The 19,861-nt window shown below is 39.6% G+C and overlaps 1 protein-coding gene across 1 annotated transcript; it reads left to right on the forward strand.

Annotated features, from left to right (window-relative positions):
- The first annotated feature begins 2,655 nt into the window (after positions 1-2,655).
- On the forward strand, positions 2,656-13,364 carry Spata4 (spermatogenesis associated 4). Its single transcript, XM_021656725.2, has 6 exons — positions 2,656-2,893; positions 3,618-3,747; positions 4,126-4,244; positions 4,354-4,574; positions 7,334-7,450; positions 13,216-13,364. Exons 1-6 carry the CDS (start codon positions 2,676-2,678, stop codon positions 13,362-13,364), a joined length of 954 nt encoding a protein of 317 aa, XP_021512400.1. The 5' UTR covers positions 2,656-2,675.
- Positions 13,365-19,861: the final 6,497 nt, after the last annotated feature.

A 19,861-nucleotide genomic window follows, 5' to 3' on the forward strand; every position in this document is an offset into this window, starting at 1 on the left:
TGGTCTGAGATTGGAGGGATTTTGAGGGCTGATGCTGAGACAAACTCAGAGGAAATGTCTGTTAGGGAAGTCTGGGAGCAGGACCTGGCCACTTCCCTGCCTTGAGGGGCTGGAGCAACAATGACAGATGGCTTAGCCCTTAGGACCTCGCTGCTAGAGCTACTCAGGGAGGGCATGGCTATCTGCACACAGTAAGGGTTTGCAAAGAATACAAAGTTTACCCAAGGAAGTCAAGAGCAGGGAATTGTAGAGGAATTTTAATCCAGCCACATGACTGCTCTGGCAAGTGAATCACATCCAAAACCTTCTAGGTCTATAGGATCTGGCTGGAATGCAGTATGATCTGCTGAAATAAAGACACACCCTAAGTACATGTCTTTAATCCCAAACAATGTAGGTAAGGTTAGTTTGTAGAGCGAAGCAGCTCTGTTTGAAATCGAAGTCTTCTTGAGGGGCAGACAAAGTGACAAATATGAGAAAGATTTGACAGAATTCCTCAGAGATAGGATATGCCCAACTCTCACCAGAACAGAGAGGAAAGAGAAGCTACTTAAGAGCAGTTTAGGGAAGGAGAGGAGTTCGATGAGGTTCAGTTGAATGCACAGTTCTAGCCAGGCAAGACTTCTAGTGGAGGGAGAGGAACACCAACCCACTCACAAAAGCTTAGACCCAAAATTTACCCTGCCGACAAAATATGCAAGGATAGAGATAAAGCAGAGATGGAGGGAATTTCCATCCAATGCCTGGCCCAAACTGAGACCCACCCCATAGGAGAGAGTCAACCCCTGACACTATAATTGATATTCTGCTATGCTTGCAGACAGAAGCTTAGCATAGCTGTCCCCTTAGAGACTCCACCCAGCAGCCAATCAAAACAGTTGCTGAAGCTCACAATGAAACAGTAGGTGGAGCAGGAGGTGAGGAATGGGGGAGAAAGGGGAGTCTACCAGAGGAGTGAGGAGAAAGATGGAAGGATAAAAGGACCAGGAGGAGACAAGAAGACCAAAAGAGTCAACTAACCTGGGCCCAGGGGCACTTACAGAGACTGAAGCACCAACCATGGACCATGCATGGACTGGACCTAGACTCCCCATACATATGTAGCTGATAGTTAGCTTAGTCACCTTATGGGTTCCCTAGAAAAGGAAGCAGGACCTGTCTCTGACATGGACTCTGTTGCCTGCTTTTTTATCATTTCTCTGTGTCGAGGATGCCTTGCCTGGTCTCAGTGGAAGAAGATGTGCTCAGTTTTTATGAGATTGGATGTACTGGAATGGGTTGGTGAGGGTGGGGGCCTCCCCTTTTTTGTGGAGAAGTGGAGGGGGGAGGGGCAGCTAAGGAGGGAGGGTGAGCGTCAGGAGGAAAGGAGGGAGGGGGCTATGATAGGGATGTAAAGTGAATAAATTAATAAACTTATTAAAAAAGGAATTGGATTTTTTTGTGTGTGTTTGCACTTACGTACCACACGTGCAGGTGATGTCAAAAGACAACTTGAGGAGTTGGTTTTTTCACTCTACCGTGGAACAAACTGAAGTAGTCAGGTTTACCTTGACCATCAGAGTCATCTCCCAAGTCCTCATTTTAACCATATACAAACTCAGGTTACTTTACACATACAAATTATCACACATACAAATAAACACTCAATAAAATATTACAGAGTACCACCAAGATTCAGTCTATGTTTTACATGTGGAATATATATTAATATTTGACATTAAATATACTCTTATAGCTGGGTGTGGTAGTGTGCACCTGTAATACCAGTGCTTGGGGAGGTAGAGGCAGGGGGAGTTCTGTGAGTTTTAGGCCAGCCAGGTCTACAGAACTACAGCCAAGGCTACAGAGAGAAACCCTGTCTCGTAAAACACACACATGCACACACACACACATGCACACTTACTATAAAAATTTTGAGGGATTACCATTCTCTTTCTGCATAGCTATTTAAGTTACAATTGCCTATGACCACTTTGCAATAATTCTCCATTTTATACATTACTTGCTAATGAATTAAAGTATTTAGATCAGTTACTGGCACAGAAAGAACCCAGTAAATATTTGCTGAATGAAATCATACATTCAGGACATCTTGAAGTATAAGAATATAATTTACAAATTGTCTTAAAATATTTGACTTTAATGTACATTTGATATAATCATTAAGAAAATAGGTATGATAAATTCTAGTTTTGTTTTCCTCTTGAAACAAAATTCCTGTGGCTTCTACCTCTTCTATCTTCAACTTCTATTGCCCACTCTCACTCCCACCCCACCCAAAACAAATTTTAATGTCTTCTAGACCTTTCTTACATCTCTACTCAAAATGCTTTATTGATCATTGGCCTTTGGCTGGCAGACCATAATACATACACTTTAAGTTTTCTGAACTGGGATAAAAAAAGATCTTTCAACATTATTGCAAGTGAAGCCAACTCCTTCCTCTTGAAGGTCTTAGGTTTAAGTTCCTCAGACAGCTACAGTACAGTGGGTTCAGACATTCCAGACCCCAGTCTACTGCTAAGCATTCCTAAATTTCTGTAATGCTTCAGAAGGTCTAGAGGAATGTCTCATACAAGGCCAGTTTGGAGGCGGAAGCCCCGCCCCTTAGCGCTAAGCTTCGGATCCCCGCTGGCTCAAAGCTGGTCTGTTGTCATAGAAACCCAGAAAGCGCCATGGCTGCCGCCGGCCAGGCCGAAGAGAGTTGTCCACTGCCGGCGGCAGCCTCATCCAAGCAGACCTCATCTTCTATACAGCCAGCAGTTCCCTCCAGAAGGAAGCCTAAGAAAGGTCTGGTGTATCCGCAACCCCCGAGGAGCTCTCGCCTGCCTCGTTGTGTCCTGCTCTGGCTCCAGGGCCTGGATCTCACCTTCTTTCCTAGGAACGTCACCAGGTGCTCAAGCTAGCCAGGACCAAGGGCCCCAGATTTCATCCTCTCCTAGGCCACCTGCAGCTTTCAGCTCCGGCTACCCAAAACCAGGTGTTGGCCGCCCTGGCCTGACTTCTTTTTCTCCTAATGAAGACACCCTCCCCATCTATCCCTTGCTCACTCACCCCACATACACATCAGGAAAAAAAAAAAATACGAAACGTTAACTGATTTTATTCAGCTGATCATTAAAGTGTAGACTTAAGCTGATCCGGAATGCTTTGGTAACTACAAAAGATGGGGGCTGAATAAATGATAGTAAGGAACAGTTTATCCATCTAGTTTTGAGTAAAACCTGAGATTTTAAGAGCTGCTGTTTAACGGAAACTACACCGAATGTAACTGGCCGTTAATCTGGAACTTGAACAAAATTCCATAAAAATGAAAACCATGGATCTTTTGCAAGAAAACTCTACTAATTTCGGTGTCGGGTTTATCAAACTAACATCTGCGAAACTTTCAATGAGCATTTTAATCACTTAGAAGCATTGTTAAATCTAATAATTGGCTTCACTAAAGACTTAGACGGTAATGTTAGCAAACTGCTTTCCCACTGAGAGTCCTCAGAGAAATGAACTGACGAAAGTTTTCCACATAGTTCGTCATTGTGAAGTATTAGCCATTAATTATGAAATTATATGAGTTATGTTAACTACTTTTTTCTTATTTCATTATTGTTACGCATCAGGGACTTTTCAAATGGCTACCTAATTGCAGAGATATTCTGTATATATTATCCCTCGGAACTTAGATTATCATCCTTTGAAAATGGAATGTCCTTAAAAGTCAAGTTGGATAACTGGGCACAGATAGAGAAGGTAAATTACCAAATTAGCAACACTTTACTATGGAGCTTGTTTTAGAAAGTACACTATTTACATTGTATCTCTGTGTGAGCAGAAACAGAAAGACAGGACAGAACAGAGAGACAGAAAAAGGTTATATCAAATCTAGGATATAATTAATTTGTCAAATTCCAATTGTTTATATTACAAAACTACAAAGTATGAAATTTAGTCAATCAGTCAATCAGTGAGGTACATAATAGTAGCTTTCTTGAAGAACAATAGTGAATGTTAATAGTCAACATAAAAATTAGCTCAAAAAAGAGGAGGCTTGGTTAAAGTGAATTCACAGCATTTGGTTATTTTTCTAGAATTAATTGATGATGAAATATTTTCTTTCTATTATTGAAGTTTCTAGCCAAAAAAAGATTTAAACTGCCTAAAGAACTAATCCATGGAACAATTCACTGTAAACCTGGGGTGCCTGAAATACTGATGCAGGAGGTTTACACTTTACTAACACATCAAGAGTAAGTAGTTTGAAAATTTCAAACAATACAATTTAATGTAATCTTGTGATGATATAAGGCTCACTAATAAGACATGGTTTGCCAACAATATTTTGTTTCTTATTTCCAGGGTTAAAAGCATCCAGGATGACTACGCCAATTTCACAGACTATAGTTACCAAATGCGTTTGCCCCTTGTTCCCAGGTCGACAATTTCAAAGTCTATTAAAGATAACATTAGGTTATCTGAATTGCTAAGCAATCCTAACACACTCAAGGATGAACTCAAAATAGAATTCCTTTGCCTTTTACAAATGTTGCAAAGAAAATTAAGCAGAAAATTGAATCCAGGTAAGCCTTTTCTGAAGACAGGTGAGTTCTTCTGAAATCAGCAAGGCTGTTCTTAGGCAGATGGGAGAAAATCACGCAGTAAAATGATTTATTATCACTGGAGTGGATTATTTCTCAGTCCAATCCTTTCGGTGGAAGCCCGAGTTACATTTTAGAAACATGTTTGTCAGTTTATTAAACTGACTCAGTTTTTTAAACCCACTCACAGCATGTTTGAAAAAAAAAATCTTGCCAGACTGTCCATCAGTTGTGTCAGGCAGGTGGCTGAGTGAGAGAAAGTGGTTCTCTATCTCTACCATTTTCTTCATTTTTGCCCCTCTCTTTTTTTAATCTTTCTCATATCTGTATCTTATCCATTGCCTGTATTTCACAGATAGAAACCTGGTCACTTCTCTGGCATAACAGCCATTAAAAAAATTGTGTGTCATTAGGATGTTTCTTCCTTTGAACTGTGCTTTCTGAAGGAAAGAGACATTTTCTCACTTGTATCCAGAAGGTGGAGGATTGCAGCTTGAATCCTTCTCCACATTTGGCTATCTGGCTAGCCCAACATGAGTGCTGGTTGGCAGTTTGTCTTCTCTTACAATGTTCATTTTCCAAACTCTTATTTTGTTTCTTTTTCTTTTCTTAGTTAGTTATGATCTCTGGCCTTATTCATGAATTTGTGAGCAAACAAAGACTACAAGGCATTAATCCTTTTTCAGGATTTTATATTTAAAATGTGTATGTTTTAAACATTACACTTAAACACTACAATTTTGCTGCAAAACGTGTCTCACACCCATGTATATAATACTTGAACAGCTTTAAAAACTGAGGATGGTGGTAAGCAATCATGGATCTTCATGCAGGTTAAAACATGTAATATTACTAAAACCTTCGCCTTCTCTGTGTGGGAGGAGCCCCATGAGTTCTTGATGGAGCTCACTACACGCTCCTTTCAGAGAAACCATTTTCTTCCTGCTTTTGTTGATAATTTCCTAGATTGAAATAAAGTTAAGCTATATATATTATCATGTTATTCTTAATTTTAGCCACACATATACACACTTCTGTTTGCATACTGCACATATGTTGTATTAATGATTGGATCTAGGACTTTGTATATGCGAGGAACATTCTACCACTTATCAATACTTAATGGGATTCCTTAATTTCATTTTGTTGTTTTTCATAGAAATGCTTTCTTTTTTTCTTTTATTGAAAAATATTCTTATTACAATTCTGATTACAATTTCCCTTCCCCCAACTTTTCCCAGTTCCTCCCTGTCTTCCCTCCCATTTTTAAAAATAAAGTTATTTTCATATAATATATTGTGGCTACAGTTTTCCCCCATCTCTTCCCAGATCTTCTCCACCCTTCCAACTACAACTCCATCCCTTCTCTCTCTCTCTCTCTCTCGCTCTTAAGAAAACAGGCAAATAAAAAAGACAAAGCAAACAAAAACTAAGAGCACAAGACAGGGGTCCCTACACCACAGCTGGGTTACATTCAGCAACAACTACTGAATGTTTATTTCTGTAAAACCTCAGCTTTATTCCATTATATGGTTTTGAACACACCTTCATATATATCTATGGTCGCTTTTTTCATTTTAAAAATAATATCCATTTTCATTATTTCAAATTTTGTTTGTGTGTGTGCGTGTGTGTTTAGGGTTTTGCGTGTACCACCGCACACATGGTCATAGGTCAACTTTGTAGAATCAGTTCTCTCCTTCCACCTTTATCTTTTAACCCACTGAGCCATTTCACTGGGCTCATCTTGATTTTTGGTACTTTTGTCTGTAAAAGTTTTTTTTTTTTAAAACTCTTTCCCAAGTACATTATAGAGATTGTAATATTTATGGGAATGCTGCTGATAGGTGTTTCTTTTGCCCTCAGAGAGTGTGAGCAATGAGTGTACAACATTGGTGTGAGATACAAAGATGTAAAGAGCCATTAGGGGTAAAGAAAAAAATGCTCATGTGTTGTAATTTGTGAGATGATTTTAGAATAAATTAGAGAAATATAGAAATAATTTTGTTACTAAAGTAAATAAATGTCTGCAAAACAAGATAGAAGCTGCATGAGTTATTTACATAAACTACAATAAGTAAAACTAACTTAGAGTGATGGTGTCAATATCCTTGTAGGATACTCTGGACAGCAGTGGACAGCTTTTGGTACTGGCATTATATGATTTATTTTGAGCTGAACAATGATGCTTTACATATATTCATTCCCCCCAAAATTATTGGAATGACTTATGGTTTACCTTTTTATGTAAGATCTTGAATAAAACCATATTAAAACAGAAGGGGTCACCTGGAAGTCTCAGTGGGAAAGGAGGTGTGTCATGTCAGAAAGCCCGATGACTGGGTTTGAGCCAGAAGGAGAGAATGGCCTTCTGTAAGCCATTGTCTAAATTCCCTGAGTTCCCTGGGCACACTGTGGTGACACACATCTCTCCCCTCTCTCCGCAACACACTCAAGCAAACACAAGCAAAACAAAACAAAACAAAAAAAAACAACTGCCACTGTTGTAAAATAAAGATAAAATAAAGTAAAATAAAGATACTACCTTTAAAGTAATATTTTAAAGTACAGTGACTACTTTGTTCACCAAAAATGACCAATGGGGTAGGGGTGGAAGAGATGGCTCAGCAGTTAAGAGCATTGGCTTATCTTCCAGAGGACCAGAGTTCAATTCCCTGAAACCACATGGAATTATTGAATGTATACACTTTAAAAATTACTTTGGTATTTGTATTTTATAGAGTGGTTTGATGTCAAACCAACAGTGGGAGAAATCACAATCAACCATCTTCCTGTCAGTAGCTATGGGCACAGATACAAAAGAAGGGTTTCAAAGCAAAGAAAGTCATCTGTTTTATGTAAGTTTTGGTTTTAAGATTTTTGTTGGTTAACTGGGTTTTTAGAACTATCCTTTTAAAGTTTTAAGAGTAAGGTAAAATGTTGGTTTGAACTTCACCTTAAAACCAGGTATTAACTTAGTGCTTCTCTGAAGTGACATAGTAAAAGGTATTTTGCCCCAACTGATGTTACATTAAACCATTTGAATTCTCACTGACACTCAAGTGCATCTGCCTGAAATAAAGGGAGCATCACTGAACTCAAAACTCAGTCCATTTGGGGAATGATCCAGTCCAAAGGTGAGTGGATGATACTTGGAGTTCTGAACTTTCCAGAAGCAGAATGACAAAAGGACAGTTATTTAAACTTGTCAACACAGAAAGCTTCTGAAATACAGCAAACCACAGTTCATGGGAACAGGCTTATCCCATTCCCGGCTATTGTGAAGTTAATCAGTTAAGAAATCCTTTAAAAAAAAACACACAACAAAACAAACAGTTTTCATGACTGGAAATATCAAAACAGCATTTCCTGACACAAGAATTCAAATTTTTGTTTTATGAACTACACAGGACATGCCTACGCAGTTGATTTCTGCTTAGTTGTGACTGTTTTTACTCTGCAGGGGATGGTAGATGCCCAATAAATCTTATGACTCTTGCCTTTAGCTAATAAGAATGGAGGTCTTATTTTATTTTTTTCTTTTTGCTCAACTATATTCATAGCAATTTTATTTGTTTTTTTTAATTTTCTTTTTAATTTACTTTATTAATTACAGTTTATTCACTTTGTATCCCACCTGTAGCTCTTTCCCTGTTCCCCTCCCAATCCTACCCTCCATCCCTCTTCTCCACTCATGCCCCTCCCACACTCCACTGATAGAGGAGTTCCTCCTCTCCTTCCTTCTGATCCTAGTCTATCAGATCTCATCAGGAGTGACTACATTGTCTTCCTCTGTAGCCTGGTAAGGCTGAACCTCCCTGAGGGGGAGGTGATCAAAGACCAGGCCAATCAGTTCATGTCAGAGAAAGTCCCTGTTCACATTACTAGGGAATTTACTTGGACACTGAGCTGCCATGGGCTACATCTGTGCAGGGGTTCTAGGTTATCTCCACGAATGGTCCTTGGTTGTAGTGTCATTCTTAGAAAAGACCACTGTGCCCAGGTTTCTTGGTTCTGTTGTTGTTCTTGTGGAGCTCCTGTCCTCTCCAGGTCTTACTATTTCCCACTTCTTTCATAAGATTCCCTGCACTCTGCCCAACAGTTGGCCATAAGTCTCAGCATCTGCTTTGATAGTCTGCAGGGCAGAGTTTTTCAGAGGCTCTCTGTGTTAGGCTCCTGTTCTGTTCCCTGTTTTCTTCCTCTTCTGGTGTCATCCTCTTTGCCTTTCTAAATGAGGATTGATTATCTTACCCAGAGTCGTCCTTCTTGATTAATTATCTTTAAGTGTACAGATTTTAGTATGTTTATCCCACATTATATGTCTAATTATATGTCTAATATCCACTGATAAGTGAGTATATACCCTGTATGTCTTTCTGATTCTGGGATACCTCATTAAGGATGATCTTTTCTAGTCCCCACCATTTGCCTACAAATTCCATGATTTCCTTGATTTTAATTGCTGAGTAGTATTCCATTGTGTAAATGTACCACAACTTCTGTATCCATTCCTCAGTTGAAGGACATCTGGGTTGTTTCCAGATTATGACTATTACAAATAAGGCTGCTACAAAGATGGTTGAGCAAATGTCCTTTTTGTGTACTTGAGCATATTTTGGATATATGCCTAGGAGTGGTATAGCTGGATCTTGAGGAAGCAGTATTCCTAATTGTCTGAGAAAGTGCCAGATTGATTTCCAAAGTGGTTGTACAAGTTTACGCTCCCATCAGCAATGGAGGAGGTTTTCCCTTTTTTCCACATCCTCTCCAGCATGTGTTGTCACTTGAGTTTTTGATCTTAGCCATTTTGATGGGTATAAGGTGAAATTTCAGGGTCTTTTTGATTTGCAGTTCTTGATGACTAAGGACATTGAGAATTTCTTTAAATGTTTCTCTGCCATTCGATATTCTTCTATTGAGAATTCTCTGTTTAGTTCTGAATCCCATTTTTAACTGGATTACTTGGTTTGTTGCTGTTTAACTTCTTTTGTTTTTTATATATTCTAGATATTAGCCCTCTGTCAGATATAGGGTTAGTGAAGATTCTTTCCCAATCTGTAGGCAGTCATTTTGTTCTGATGACAGTTTCTTTTGCTTTACACAAGCTTTTCAGTTTCATGAGGTCCCATTTATTGATTGTTGATCTTAGAGCTTATGCTCTTGGTTTTCTGTTCAGGAAGCTGTCTCTTGTGCCAATGAGTTCAAGGCTCTTCCCCACTTTATCTTCTAACTGGTTTAGTGTGTCTGTTTTTGTATTGAAGTCTCTGATCCACTTGGACTTTAGTTTTGTGCAGGGTGATACATATGAATCTATTTGCATTTTTCTACATGTAGACATCGAGTTAGACCATCACCATTGGTTGAAGATGTCTTTTTTCCATTGAATGGTTTTGGCATCTTTGTTAAAAATTAGGTGTCCATAGTGTGTGGGTTTATTTCTGAGTCTTCTGTTCGGTTCCATTGATCTACCATTCTGTTTCTATGCTAGTACCATGCAGTTTTTATTACTATTACTCTATAGTACAGCTTAAGATCAGGGATGGAGATACCTCCAGAAGACCTTTTATTGTAGAGGATTGTCTCAGCAATTCTGGGTATCTTGTTATTCCATATGAAGTTGAAAATTTTTCTTTCAACATTTGTAAAGAATTATGTTGGTAATTTGATGAGAATTGAATTGAATCTGTAGATTGATTGTGGTAAAATGGGCATTTTACTATGTTAATCCTTTCAAGCCATGAGCATGGGAGATTTTTCTGTCTTCTGATATTTTCTTCTAATTCTTTCTTCAGAGACTGGAAATTTTTAAAATAGAAGTCTTTAACTTTCTTGGTTAGGGTCACAACAAGGAACTTTATGTCCTTTGTGGCTACTGTGAAGGGTGTTGTTTCCCTTTTTAGCCCTTTTGTCTTTTGTTTACATGAGGGCTACTGATTTTGTTTTGAGTTAATTTTGTATCCAGCCACTTTGCTGAAGGTGTTTTTCATCTGTAGGAGTTTCCTGGTAGAATTTTGGGGGTCACTTATGTATACTATCATATCATCTACAAATAGTGAAACTTTGACTTCTTCCTTTCCAATTTGTATCCCCTTGATCTCCTTTGTCTTATTGCTCTAGCAAGAACTTCAAGAACGATATTAAAGAGATATGGAGACATTGGGCAGCCTTGCCTTGTCCCTGATTTCAGTGGAACTGATTTAAGTTTCTCTCCATTGAGTTTGATGTTGGCTATAGGCTTGGTGTATATGTATGTGCCTTGTATCCCTGATCTCTCAAAGACTTTAACATGAATGGATGTTGGATTTTGTCAAATTTATTCAGCACCTAAGGAGATTATCATGTGTTTTTTTTTTTTTCTTTCAGTTTGTTTAAATAGTGGATTACATTGATGTATTTCCATATACTGACCCATCCCTGCATGCCTGGGATGAAGCCTACTTAGTCATAGTGGATGATATCTTTGTTGGATTTTGTCAAATTTATTCAGCACCTAAGGAGATTATCATGTGTTTTGTTTTTTTTTTTTTCTTTCAGTTTGTTTAAATAGTGGATTACATAGATGTATTTCCATATACTGACCCATCCCTGCATGCCTGGGATGAAGCCTACTTAGTCATAGTGGATGATATCTTTGATGTGTTCTTGTATTCATTTTGCAAGTATTTTGTTGAGTATTTTTACATCAGTGTTTATAAGGGAGATTGGCCTGAAATTCTTTCTTTGTTGGGTCTTTGTGAGGTTTAGGTAGCAAGGTGACTGTGGCTCCGTAGAATGTTCTTTCTGTTTCTATTTTGTGGGATAGTTTGAAGAGTATTGGTGTTAGCTCTTCTTTGAAGGTCTGGTAGTTCACTGAAACCATCTGGCCATCAGCTTTTTTTGAATGGGAGACTTTTGATGACAGCGTCTGTTTCCTTATTTTAAATATTTTACATTTAAAATTCTTTTTTTAATTTGTTTTTATTTTGATAGAACATCTATTTTGCTTTATTGCCCAGGCTAGCATTTGATTTATAGCCATCTCCGAGCCTCAGCCTTCTGAATGTTGGAGTTTTTAGATATTTACTGGCATACCAGGCTACAACGAATAACATATTTAATTAGTGTACATTTTCACATAAAAAATGATGCTTATCTTGAATATTCAATTACCGAGTACTCTGTATTTTATCTGAGATTCGAAAATACTATTGAGTTCATTATAAAACATACTTGTTCATGTTGGAACAAGTTTAAGTGTTAAATTTTAGTAAGTATGGGGTATTCCTTGTTTCCATCAGCTATGATAGAGCAAATCTCAAAAGACCCATTAAAAATTATGTCCTCTAGGAGCCTTTAATATGTTAATATGTATTGTAATTATTTTAAATAGTATTTCAGTAATTTTTAAAAAATCATAAATTTTAATTATTTAGTTTTGTTTTAAATAGAATGAGTGTTTGCTTTTCCCACTTTAAAAATGTGCTGCTATGTAGACACTTCATCCCTCATCTTTTCCTTCAGCATTCCTATTTATGACTCTTTAGATGGCCTTTAATATTTGTGATGTTCTTCTTTCTCCAAATGTCTGAATTGTTTGAGGAAGGATACCCTCACTGGACAAGGCCACTTTGAACAGGGGGTTGAGCACACAAATCACACTTTACTTCTCTCAATCCTGTTCTAGCTACTTAGATTCTTACCCTAGCCACACAAGGACTGAAGGAATGGTGTGGATTTGATTTGGGTAATTTAATATATGAAAACTATTTGAAACATTTTATTAATTTTATTCAAGTAATTCCAGTTCAGTCAGTTTTGATGAAAGGATACAAATGATGATTTCAAGTTGGCTTTCATAAACCGAAAGTTAATTAAAGGAGGAGTACACAAGTAGTACACTCTAGGAACTTTGCTATTTAGGTTTGGTCATAATCTCACTGAAATTACAGGTTGTTCTCTGGAATACAAAATCCCATATAACAGTTAAACAAGTTACCATTAAAGAATTATACTCTTAACTTTCTGTATTTATTTGTGTAACTCTTGTGTCCCAAGGGACAACAAATGCAGATTTCTTAGTTGCCACTGGCCCATCATATTAAAACTGAATGACCTGGAGTCTGGCTACCCAGAATGGATGGCAGAGTAATTGGAGCTCTATAAACTGTGTTATGAGCCATGCATATTTGCCAAAGCCAAGTATGAAATTGTGTCTCTGTTTGCTCAGCTGCTTTCTGAAGCAATTTCTAAAAATACATGAGTCATATCAAATGCACCAAATAAACCCTAGATATTTTTAGGCATTGCTGATAAATTTTGAGGCTGTAACACATTCAGTATGTAGGTAAGTCTGTATATATATATATATATATGTATATATATATATATATATCTGATATAGAGATGGCTATAAATCAAATGCTATATATATATATATATACAATGTATGATTTAAATATTCTGTTTACTAATTCATTAGTAACCAGTAATTAGTAATTAGTAACCAGTGCTACTAATTCATTAATTATTGCCAGTGCTCAGGCTACTGTTATTCTGAATATATTTGACGTATTAGAGAGATACCGATATTAGTACAGATATTTCAAAACTATGAGTTAATTCTTCGTTACTTTAAATATCTCAGCAAAATCAGGTAATAATGTCATCTCACGTAAAGAAATTCAAGTAAAGCAAAGTGGAATACCTTCGGAGTCCATTCCAAAACCTGTGAGAAACGTGGAAGAAATAACAAAATGCACATGTGAATTGGTTTCGAAGAAGTGCTGTGACTAACCTTTACCACAATGTGGGTATATAAATGATCCTCTCGTCTTGGATGCACTTAAACAATATTAAACAATAAATAACTTAAACTGGTGTCTTAACTGTAATTGGGCTAACAAGCTTTTAAAAAAATGTGATTCAACAAATAGTTAGCTTGTAAGTAGGTGCATCAGGGAACCGCTGCAGACAGTCTAACTCCATAAGAAAGCACCAATCAGGGAAAGTTTGTTTGATTACATAGGAGTGAATTCTGTGGGAGGATTCAAACACTAGAACAGCCAGGTGGGGATCCATGGGAACTCTGGATACTCTTCCGCTGTGGTCAGAAGCATTCAGGTACCAACTGCTGCTATGGTGTGACTGCTCTGGTCAGGATGCTCAAGCAGCCATTAAGGATTTTCTGAGAACGTTTCAGTTTGTTGTTGCTTTTTTTCTCGAGAAAATGAAGTCTCCTAGCAAAGCCAGACCCTTCTGGGACCTGGAACATCACCCTAAAATACCATCAGCTTTGCCATTTTGGGGGGCGTGGTCTTGGACACCTAACTTTTCTGTCCCTTATTGGCGACAGGGATAATACTAGTTGTCTTATGCTACTTACTGCTTGGTAGAAATGTCAGAAAAGGGACGTTTTGGAATTCTTGAGGACCTCAAGCTGGTAGATGGTGAAAAGAGACATTGAGAAAGTCTGTCAGGACCATCTGGTTGACTGACATCATGTCAACTCATTATTTCCTGAAAAAAATGTCTGAAGAGACTGGGAAATTGTTTCTGAGGAAAATGCAGAGTGGAGGGAGAAAGGGAGACACAAGTGAAGAGGTCACAAGAGAGCACAGTGAGAGGCCTGTATTGGGATTAGCCCCTAGGGTTTGAATTTGGCATGCCAGCTCATTCAGGGTTTTAATCTGTTCTTCTGCCTGGCCAAATTGTCTTACATAGTTGCAGCATCCTTCAGTGAGAAAGAAACAAGTGTTTATTTCTTCAGCTGTGAGCAGATTTTGCAGGATCCCTGAGAATGGGGGTTGTGAACTGTTGTCGAGATTGCAGCACAGCTGAAGTAGAATGCTGGAGAGTGTCTGCTATCTGTTCAGATACATACAGACATCTACTCCTTGGCAACACTCATCCTACGTTCAGATACATACAGACATCTACTCCTTGGCAACACTCATCCTACGTGTTGCCAAGCCCATAGCAGCCCCTGAGATTACCAGGTTTACTCCAGTCATTAGTGGAAGGGCCACTGCTTGCCAGTCCCAGTGAGAATGCTCGAAAAGAATATAAACTTCCTCTTCAAAGTATTGGGTCAGCTGAACTAATATGGTTGGGGACCAGGGACCAGGGGTGATGCAGCTATACATTTACAGAGCTTAGCATAACACCAGAGGAGGGTCTCCTCTTGGATTAGTAAGGGCTTGGAAACTGAGCTAGCCTTATAATCAGATAAGGGGCAAGGCTGGAAGATCTTATTGAGCAGGCAATTTTCTGTATTTCCCAGGGGGTAAAAAGGCCCTGGTTTAGAGAACTGAGGGAAAATGTATTCAGGATTAAATGGAGTTGATGTCAAGATTACATTGAACAGGGGGATGGTCACCATAAAGGTTTGTAGCAAGGAAGCACAGAAAAAATTGTGATGGTGGAACCATTGTCTCCACTGTAGGTGGGGAGAAGATTCAGGAAGTGTTTTAAGGTGGTTATCCATGAAGGGGATTGAAAGGTTTAAGTGTATAGAATTCTGAGCTTGGGTTGGAAGCAGATTGTTTAATGTTTTTAACTATGTTGTCTATAGGGGTGGAAGAGGCCAACTTCAAGGACCCTCCCCCCCTTGAGCTAGGACAGCATTTCCCATTTTGATATAAATAGCTCCTGTGACACCCTCAGTCACTTTTTACCCCGAGAAGGTTGGATGGTGAGAGCAACCATACTACTTGCAAGCCTGAAGTAAAGTTGTTGAGCCTAAATGCCTCACCCTGGCTTGGAGTGATGGTATTTACATCCACAGTTAGGACATACACCCTGGACCAGTCAGACAGACATAGCATATTTGTTTGATCGCAAAGAAAACAAAAAATATTCTAGGTTATTATAAATGTGGAGGTGTGGGGAAGTGTCTTCAGTAGCTGGTAAAGATGCCACAGTTCTGAGAACAGGCTGCATACAAGTCAAAGGTCAGGTGGGTCTCTGATCTGCAACTCAAGATGGAATAGAAGGTGACACTCAGGATGAACTTATTGTGGGGAGAGTATATTTGAATTTTCATTCTAATCACCCAGTCTGTGAAGTTAAGAGGACAGAGAACATTCCCATAAGAAGGAAGAAAGAGGCCATCTTAGGTGACCTCAGGGATAGGTGGTTACATCAGAATTTTCTAGAGGAACAGAACTGATAGAATGAATATATATATATATATATATGTTCATATATATATATGAATATATATGTGTAATATATATATATATATATATATATATATAGGGAGATTGGGGGATTTATTAAAATTGATTACAGTGCTCACCCTGTTCAGCTAGTCCAACACTTGTTTGCCAAAGCAAAATCCAAGAATCCAGTAGTTGTTTAAGGTTAGATGTTTGAGTTGGTCTTCAGTACATGCTAGAATCCTGAAAAAGTAGAAGGTGGATGCTGTGGCCCCCAGTTGGTGGATGGCAGGAAAAAGTTCTATACTGCTTAATAGTACGAGTGCCCATGTCTGCTGACATACCCCATGACAGAAAAGGGGGATCTCCACAAACTAGTAGAGCCTCAGATTGGGCCTGAAACAGGGTCATGGCTGTTTTCCCTGTCTGTACCTCCCCAAAGTGACAATGGGATGGTTGGCTACTACTCAGCTCTTATCAACTCACCATTGGTCCAAAAAGCTGTATACAAAACCTTGCTGCTGCACAATGAAAGTAGATCTGCACTCCATGCTGGCCTCCAGAATTTGTTTTCCAGGTTGGTGACTCCTCCCTCACACCCTCCTGGATCCAGGTTCCCATGGTAGATGTAGGCTTTAATGTCAGTAAAGAGATGGACTTGCCATTGAGAGTGAGAACAAACAGGCAAAGAGAGCAAACCTCCTCCTTCCATGTTTGTTGTGGGTTATTAATATTTATTATTGATTTATGTTTTAATCAAGTTATTCCTAAACCAGCTGTATACCCAAATCACCACACAGAGACTAGGACTTATTTAATTAACCTAGAGCACAATGCTGGGCAATATTCATCCTAAACCTCCAAACCCACATAGTTTCCTACCATTCTGATTTTAGCCATTTTATTTGCTATTAGTCATATCTTAGGTCTGATTCATCTCTCCTTGTGGTTCAAAGTCCTCTCCTACTGATCACTGCTCTCCTCTCTTCTCCCACTTACTTCTTTCTCCTCTCCTCTGGACCAGGATGTCCCACCCTGTTCTCTCCATTGCTCAGTACTGTGGCTGGTTGTTTTATTGGCAATACAGAAAACAAATGGTGGCATGTTTACACAAACTTGATGCTTAGAATAAGCATCACAATGCAATGTCCGGATTGAACCAGATAGTGGGGTAGAGAAATCAGCATTTGAATGAACACGGGTAAATTGTATACATTCCAAAAGAACATTATACTAACATATGTTCTTTATTTAGGCTAACAGCAGAAAGTATATACCAGATTTAAAGATGGGTCTTTCCATCTCAAAAGATATGGAATAGAGATGTATTTTCCCACTTCAAATTTTGGGGATTAAAAATGGGAATTCCCATTTCAAATGACTTAATTAAGGAAAATCTCTCACAGTTGTATCCAGCCACTTTCGTTTTTAGCAAATTCCAGATGTAGTCAAGTTGACAACCAAGAATAACCATTATAGGAGTGAAGCAAGAGATTCTTAGCTTCAGTAATCCCATCGACTGACCAGAGTACTTATTGGAGAAGGAATCCCGGGTCTGTTCGAGATGTAACAGAGATCCTGCCATTGATTCCTGAAGCTTAATCACTGTTGGTGAGGGTGACAAGATGTAGACTCATCTATCATGGCTTGAGAGCTTATGGATAAGAGACTTTCAAACAGTCTCAGCCTGGAGCCTACCATAAATTTGAGTTAGGGTGAGAGGCAAAAGTTGAGTCCAAGTATGGTGAAGTTCAGAAGACAATTTCTGTCAGTAAATTTTAATCAGGCAATTAGCCCGTTGTACCTTTCCTGGAACTGAGGACAGTAGGAAAAGTGAAGATGCCAGAGCACTTGACACTGGCTGGGTGATTTTAAAGATGCATTATCTCTAAATAATGAACTAGGTAGTTATGGATGGATCTAGGAAGTTTAAATATGAGCAAAATATTATTCGTGAGGTGAGAATACACCACCTCTGGAAATGGGAATATACCAGCTTCTACAACACCTGAGAAAGTGTCTACTATAGTGAGAAGATAGGTTTGTTGTTGTTATTAGGGACAATATGTGTGAAATCTATCTTCCAGTCTTCCTTGGGAGGACTGCCCCAAACTGGTATGGATTAAAGGAATGAAGGGTGCAAACCCTGTGGGCAAGCTTGGGGGAAGGGAGGGGGGCATCCCTGAGTGATAGCCTTAAGAAGACCATAAAGACTGGGGTGGAAGAAGAGAGGTTGGAGGAAGTGGTGAGAAGGTCGAGACCAGTTATGAAAGGATTTGTAGATATTTGTCTGGCAGCGTTTTGCCTGAACATCAGGGAGAAGTATGTGTTTTATAGAAGCTGCTCATCCCAGCAGCCTACAGTGGCTCCCATGGCCTGGAGAGCTTATTGTTGGGACTCAAAGTAGGTAAGTTTGGCAGATGGTGGGTAGGGGGGTTGACCGATGTCCTTTGCAGTCTTGTTGGGGAAATCATCTTCCATAGCTATATCATCGGCAGGGACCTGCTGACCTCAACAGTGAACAGCTGTCCCCTGTTTGGAAAGGTAAGAGGCTTTCAGCAGCTTTAGAATATGAGGTTCATTAGGGATAGATGTTCCCTTGCTGGTGAGGGAGCCTCTCGCCTGCCAGAGGGAAGCATGGTGGTGTAGGATGTCAGCGGTATATTTAGAATCTGTGTATACATTAATGGTTTTGCCTTGAGTCAGAGTGAGGGGCCTAGTGAAGGCTGTGAGCTCTGCCCTCTGAGAGTAGTGCCTGGTGGTAAAGTGACAGATTCTAAGACCTGCCAGAAAATACTGTGGCACAGTCTGCTTTATGGGAGCCAGAGGAGCTGAGAGATGAGTGGTCCTCTATAAACCAGGTATGTTCAGCATACACTAGGGCGAAGAGATACTTTTGGAATGTTGTAGGCAAGAGAGTCAAATGATTCAAGGCAGGAGTGCAGAAGGGTAGAGACTTTGGGGATAAGTGTAGCTAGGTTACTGTGGGGAACAAGAGTCAATAGAAATGTTGGGGTTTTCTGGAAAGGTGATATGGAAGAGCTGGAGTTTTAAGGATGGTAAAGTTGGAACATTTTTGTGTGGCAGCGGGTCCTGGGGCCTGTGAGGGGAGATGACAGAGAGTGGCCAAAGGTGAGTTTAGAAGCTTCTTGGACTTGCTGCCAGTACCCATGGGCAGGGTTGCCACCCGCTAATTATTGCGCATAAGTGTTTGACAAGACAGGTGATGGACAAAAGTGGGTCCCTTCATGTGTCCCAGACCCCCCCCCCCCAAGAGCAATTCCCCATCTTTCATTAGTATAAAGAGTAAAAGGGTTGTAAGGGTCTGGGAGAGGCCAAGTAGGAACCTATAGGAGTGTGTCTCAGAGGTGAGAGAAGGCAGGTTTGAGACAGGTTTATTTGGGTCCAGGGACTCAGTTAGGGCACCCTTAGCAGCTTCATAGAGAGAGTGAGAGAAAAGGGATAAGTCGGGAATCCAGTTACTGGTGAATCCTGAAGCCAGGGCCGGGAAGAGAATCTCATCCTTAGTAGTGGGAGGAGAAAGAGACTTCAGGTACTGCCTGAGATTTAGAGTGAACTCGAGAGCCAGGGGGGAGCAGCAAACCTATGCACTTGACTTGAGGGATAGAGAGTTGAGCCTTAGAAAACTCTGCATCCCTTTCTTCCCAAAGAGCTGTGGAGTTGGATAATATGCTGTTGTGACAGCAAGAACCTACAGAGTAGCAAGGTATATACATACTGAGTAAGTTGACTGGGAGACAGGTTAAGAGAAAGGAGGCTGACAAGTAGAGCCTGGCTGAAAAAGTGAGGGCCATGTCAGAACCCCAGGTAGGACAGTCTGTGACAGCCGGGCCATTGTTCCTGAGTCTGTATCCTTTCATGTAAAGGCAAAGATATTATATGAGTCAGAGTGCGGAGGCATAGTGGGAAAGGCATCCTTAAAATCCAAGAGAGTGAAGTGAGAAGCAGAGGACGGAATCTGAGAAGGCGGAGTACAGAGGTTAGACACTATGGCTGGGTAAGAAAACTGCCATGGTAATGGCAGTCCTGAGGTTTTGCACAAGGCGGTGGGAACTGGCAGGTTTTATAACAGGCAGGACAGGAGTGTTATAGGGTTGGAGAATGGTCTTAAGA

This window comes from Meriones unguiculatus, chromosome 4 (assembly GCF_030254825.1).
Source record: "Meriones unguiculatus strain TT.TT164.6M chromosome 4, Bangor_MerUng_6.1, whole genome shotgun sequence".
In the NCBI taxonomy this organism is placed as follows: domain Eukaryota; kingdom Metazoa; phylum Chordata; class Mammalia; order Rodentia; family Muridae; genus Meriones; species Meriones unguiculatus.

Excerpts from the sequence above, each read along its gene's own strand:
- Spata4 (XM_021656725.2), top strand. The coding sequence starts at position 2,676 with ATGGCTGCCGCCGGCCAGGCCGAAGAGAGTTGTCCACTGCCGGCGGCA. Across the intron at positions 3,748-4,125 it reads ACTGGGCACAGATAGAGAAG|TTTCTAGCCAAAAAAAGATT; the intron begins GTAAATTACCAA and ends CTATTATTGAAG. Across the intron at positions 4,245-4,353 it reads ACTTTACTAACACATCAAGA|GGTTAAAAGCATCCAGGATG; the intron begins GTAAGTAGTTTG and ends TCTTATTTCCAG.